The sequence below is a fragment of the Seriola lalandi genome, unplaced genomic scaffold (genome assembly GCF_002814215.2).
Source record: "Seriola lalandi dorsalis isolate HSWRI2012SDOR001 ecotype SW California unplaced genomic scaffold, Sedor1 jcf7180002054293, whole genome shotgun sequence".
Taxonomy (NCBI): Eukaryota; Metazoa; Chordata; class Actinopteri; order Carangiformes; family Carangidae; genus Seriola; species Seriola lalandi.
The window spans coordinates 407288-413287 of record NW_019524846.1 but is presented as its reverse complement, the minus strand read 5'-3'; the positions used below and the strand labels follow the sequence as shown (position 1 = coordinate 413287).

Sequence of the window (6000 nt, the reverse complement as noted above, 5' to 3'; positions counted from 1 at the left end):
ACTATTCATCTGCTTCATTAGTGCCTGCTGCTCCTAGCCCCTGACAGCTGCCGGCCCCCTGCTCTCTCTCACACACACACACACACACACACACATACACACACACACACACACACACACACACACACTCCTTTGTTCCTCAGCTCATCTTCAGCTGGCCAGGTTGTGCCCTCCTCAGCCCAGGCATGTAAAGCCAGCATATCTCTCCGTGTAAAATGTCTGGATGGGGTCTTCCAGTTTAATTAACACTGATCCAGCTCTCTCTCTCTCTCTCTCTCTCTCTCTCTCTCTCTCTCCCTGTACACCAATTAAAAAGAGCTGCGAGAGGCTCTCGCCCCCCCCCCCCTTATCCCTGGAGCCCTGCAGCCTGGGACCAAAGGGCTTCTCACAAGTTCTCACTTACTCATTTATAAACATACATACAATTATAGGCATATGCCACATCAAAATAAACACCTAAATGTTAATACACACAAGCAAAACACATGTATATTTTGTATATTTACTCTCTTGCTCTCTCTCTCTTTCTCTCACTCACTCGCACGCATACATGCGCGCACACACACACACACACACACACACACGCACGCACACACGCACACACACACACAACTGTAAAAGTGAGGAAAGCATGACTTTTTTATGTTCTCACTGGCCCTTCATGTGGCTTTATGATGATATATTAATCAAGGCAATAAGTCACAGCGTAGGGACAGTCATTAAAAATATACCTACACCCAGTGGAGTCATCACCCCTCTATTTCAACACACTAAAAAGGGAAGAAGGAATGAAGAAAAGGCAAGAAGAAGAAGAACAGACGCATGAGCTTAAAGAGCCAGATTGTTCCAGGGAGCTGAACTTTTGAGGAAAACTGACAAAAAGTGTGTTGTAATGTCCCTATCTAAACTGAATGTTGGTATTTGAAGTGTGAAATCTAAAGGAAAAATTTAACATGTTGGGAAATATGCTTATGAGTTAAGTGATTGAAAGATTGATATCAGTCTATCTGTCAGTTAAATATGAAGCTACCTAGCTAGCTAAAGTAGGGGTAAACAGCTCCATCCAAAGGTAACAAAGTCTGTTTATCAGCCCCTGTAAATTTCACTAATTAAAACAAACTGCAAATTTGATAATTTCTGGTTATTAGTTTCATATTTAATGGACAAATATGAGAGTGGTCTTGGTCGTCTCATTTTACTCCCAGCAAGAGGTCAAAGAAGTGTGTTTTCCAGAATATCAAAGTATACCTTCAAATAGTCTACCAACTTTTGAGTTTGAAGATTTTAAAAAACGGTCATGAAATGAGCTTAGAAAGTTTTCAATTGAGTTGAATGTTCTATTGCTAAATGTTATTAATGCTTTAAGCAGAAAATAAGAATTTCTCTAGGGTAAGAAGGAGAGTGTGGATAAATAAGACAGGTTAGGGATCAACAAATGTATCTAATGGTAAAAAGATCTGCGATACTGTCCACAAATGGGCTAGGTTTTCTATTGGATATGTCACAGCCAGATACTGGAATTGGTATGAGACACGTGTGTGTTAACGTGTCAAAAAAAGAGCCACACAGTATGAAAAAGGTTTAAGGATACTCAGTCTCTGTTTGCAAGATCCTCACTTTAAAAAACATATAGCGAGCTAGCCACAGGGGCAACTCATCACATGCAAATGCCAGCTGCTGAGAACCCTGCATTTTTCGGCCTCATAAAACCAACAGCAAAACAAGAGGGGAGGGACAGGAATGAGGCAGGAAGCACGAGACATGGGCACAGTCAGAGGTATGGATGGCTGAGCTCCATACAGGAAGGAGACACATTCCTGTAAAGTTTTTCAATATATTCTCCTCCTCTGCTAACCTTTATACAACCACAACACATCTGTACAAGCGGGAGACCAAGAGTGTGTGTGTGTGTAAAATGCATCTTTTTATACAGAGCACAGTGCGTGAGAATTACTCATGCAAATATGAAGTGGTTTTATCTGTGAGAAAAAGGAGAGAGCACTAGGAGACTGCGATCTCATTGACTGGCATGTGACCAAACCCCTTCGTTACTTTCCAGGTCGCCGTAGGAGACAACCCTGATGAGTGCGGCATCCCTGTTTACCACAGTGAGGGGGTTTAGGTGAGGGGGCACAGAGCAGGGTCAGGGGATGTAATGAGTTTGGACGCGAGGAGAAAGGGATCAAACAGAATGGGAGATGAAGATAGACGCAGATACAATGACCAGATATTGACAGATTGGCCCTTCGGACCCTAACCCAACCCCAAGGCACAAGAATCAAAAATGCAGGTTCTCTCAAATGGAGCAGTTTCACACATAAGGAACCAAACTCCCTTGGATACAAGCACACATAATCATGATTGCACACACACAAACCCCAACACACAAAACCTCAGCCCCTACTGTATGTCCAGAGCGAAATCAATGAGTACCAAAGGGATCAGGCGTGGATTTCTATGTGAATTTCTTATGCCTGAAGGTTAAGTGAGGAAAAGGGAGGCATGCAGAGGGGAACGTTGCAGAGGGGAGGAGAACAGAGCAAAGAGGAGTGAAGGAGAGTTTGGGAGAGAAAGAGGTAAGTTTCCTGACACCAAATGTACTGTGGAGCCCTCTTACCAAGAAGTTGGAAGGCAAGGGTCTGTTCTTCAAAGAGAATATGCATGACGTGGTGAGCACTCCTCTGGTAACAATAAGACTCTAAAATCTTTATCTCCACAGGCTGCTTGCATGGCTCACCTTGACCTGATGGTTGGAGTTCTGTCTCTGCTCTTGTACCTGCAGTACTTTCTCTCTGAACGAACACCCCCCCCCTTCTCTTCGCTCCAGCAATCTATAACCCTGCTCTCGCTATTTGTTATTTCCCCCTTCCATTTCTCCCCCTCTGCTCTCTCCTTCTCTCTAGCCTTCTATCTCCTCTTTCCATTTGGTCTCTCTTAAGACTTGCACTGCCTATGCCCTTACCCTTCTCTAGCTTCCTATACTGTACCAATATACAGTAGATTCCTAAACTTTTTCACCTTATATCTTTATTCCCTGTCTTTTGACCTCCTCGGGGAGCAATAGGTCTCCCTTTGTCTTTTCACTTTTGCTCTCTAGCTCTCTCCTTCCCTCTCCTCGTCTCTGGTCCCCATCTTATTTCTCAGTGTTTAGTCTAGACTGTGACCCCTAGCAGTTCTCCTAAGGGTGAAAGGTACAAAAGATCAATGTGCTGCACCCCAACTGAAACTGTGAAACAATCAATGCTCAGGCTGCACATGCGGTACTATGACAATTTCAAAAGGAACACCTTCCTTAGATCAATATTTAAAGAATTTAGAAAACGTCACTATGGACAGAATCTTCAATTGCAACCAAGCCAATAGTTTGATGTTTAAAAAATCTCAAGAATGTAGAAATTTTGTGAATGCGTAAACACTGTGTCCAAATGTATGGAAATTGATATCACTGTTAGTTTATAACTACATCTTGATCATAAAATACCTAAGCCTGACTCAATGAAAACTAAGTCCGACTCATGCTAACAAAATGAACCACACCTAAATGACCTTAATCAAACAAAACTGTTCAGTGCTTGTGTGGTTATGCAATTGTGATACCTACAGAAACTATGCAATAGGAGCAATAAAACCCAGCAATCTGTTTTTTATTAACAGTAAAAGTAGCATCCTCTGTGTAAACACGCACATACAACAGACATAAAAAGTAAAAAAACAGAACGTGACCTACAGCCCCACTGCTCTCAGCCAACCACAGCCGCACATTACCCCAGTGCATTGTGGGGAACTAATTAACATGAAGGACTGTGGTCTCTGAGCAACCATGACCTGCAAGCTGAGCTGAAACTTCTTCCTTGCGTTATCTCCACCTCTATGCCTGAGGCAATGTAGAGAAGGTGCAGTCACTGGTGCGTTGAAATGCAGCCCAAGTGATCAGCAACTCAGGGGAGTTAGGAGAGAGGAGGGGAGGGAAATGTGAGCGTTTCCTTGGCCAACAGTGTGTCAGAATTTGTGCCTGTCTGTTTGTATTCGGTGCACGTGAAGGTTGGCAAGGTGAAAAATCAGATTGACTGCTATCACTCATGTCTATCATTGTTCTGCTCCCAACTCTTTCCTCTTTGTTCCCTCTGCTGTGCTCTCCTCCCGGGGTTGTCTCCACTCAGTGTGGTCTACAGCCCTGTGGTGTTTTGCTCCTGACTAATCAAACTAGTCAGTGTCACTGGGCGGCTTTATCTAAAACACATGGGCATGTCAGTTCCCTTCACTCACCAGCTTTGCAACATTTAGCAGGTTCCTTGGCTAAAGGACATTAACTCAGAGTCTTAAGGCTTCAGCTCAGCCAAGCCACAGGGAGAGAAGTGAGTGGCACGAGGTATAAGAGGTAAAGAAATATGACATACCATTTACATTTATAATTAATCTGTAGTAAAAGAGTGGGCAGTTATAGTTTGCATGTCTAGTGAGACTCGTTAATACAGCATAAAAATGTGGGTAAGTATAATTATTTGTATATATTTTCTTACAGTACTTTATTATAAGTTGGATTGAGGATGGCTTGTCTGTTCATGTGTGTGTCTCAGCCATTGTGTTCTCACGTCACTCCCACAGTCGACTGCAGGGTGACAGTGTGTGCACATATTCCCATAGTTTACCTCGTAGAGCAGGCATCCTAGCGACCAGATGTCAGATTTGAAGTTGTATCCGTTTTCATGTATCCTCTCCGGTGACATGTAGTAAGGAGTACCCACTGGAACACGGGGGGGCAGAAGGAGATAGACAGAGGCAGAAATGAGAACAGGACAAAAAGAGAGAGTGAGTGCTAACATTTTGCATTGCAAACCCATGCTTCCCCAGTTCATCAACATCACTGACACAGTACAGAGAAACAGGTGGGGAATGGAGGTGTTGACTCAAACTGTGACACATTCAGAGGTTGCAATACTCACCATATTTTAGCAAGAGCACATAAAAGAAAAATACAGGGAGACTTAAAAGTGGACTGCCTCTGTTAATTCTAAGTAAGATGATATTTAATAAGGTTAGATATCATCATGTAAGCCCATACAGTGAATGCAATTGTGTGAGTACCACAAAGTTGCATACATATGCACAGCAGACATACTCGCGCACACAAAATATACATGAATCAGTTTTGATTAGTGGGGTTTGGTAATGATCTGAAACAGTAGTCAGTGAATACGCCCAGGGAGCAGTGGCGGAGCCTTAAAAGTTGGCCAGTTCCTGGTTCTGCTTTTGAAACTCAAGAATCACAAACTGCCATGGGGACTGGCAGACCTCCAAAGAATCAGATCTTCACCCAACTGGGCACAAAGAGGAACCACAGCTCAACATCACATCCATAACACACTGCAGGAAGCTTTGGAGATTTGCTGCTTTCTTAGCTGAATGTGACTGGCTGCTTTTTTTCATTAGCTTTCTGTTTATTGTGATTTCCCATGTAAAAGTCTATCAAGCACATCCAGCAGAGGTTTCATATTAATCACATATGGTTAAAGGATGGAAATTTTACCAGGCCTTTAACCTGTGCTGAGCAGCTCTCAGACTCTGCTCGTTCCAAATCTTCTCTAGCAAATGTGTGAATGAAAGGCTTACTATATATGAAGACGACAGCTACACAGGCTCCTCCATCAGTAGCACTGCTGCATATGACTGTGTGTAGTCTGTGTGTAGCTTGTGCTTTAAATGTCAAAATAATCAACACCTTCTTGCTTTCCTCTTGGGACACATGCTGATTATTAATCTTTAATACTGAAATAATTGATTATTATATTTAACAATTATATTTAAACTGTTTAAGTGACATTAACTGAATTCCAAGTCTTAATACTTTAATTTGCTTCTTGTTTGAAACACAGTGCAACTAGTGTTCTCTAAACGGGGCTTTGTCCAGTTCCGCATCATGGGGGAGTTTTCAGGTTCTTAGTCTAATCTAACATCACAGCTAATTTTGCTTCCTTCCTCTAAAGTTGAGAGTGTACACAT

General features: G+C 42.6%; 1 protein-coding gene across 1 annotated transcript in view; it reads right to left on the bottom strand.

Annotated features, from left to right (window-relative positions):
• Positions 1 to 6000, bottom strand: part of nek7 (NIMA-related kinase 7) — a 58212-nt gene that overhangs the window by 7691 nt on the left and 44521 nt on the right. The window contains exon 8 of the mRNA XM_023406013.2: positions 4650 to 4744. Coding sequence (XP_023261781.1) covers positions 4650 to 4744 — 95 coding nt within the window. The remainder of the gene's footprint in view (positions 1 to 4649; positions 4745 to 6000) is intronic.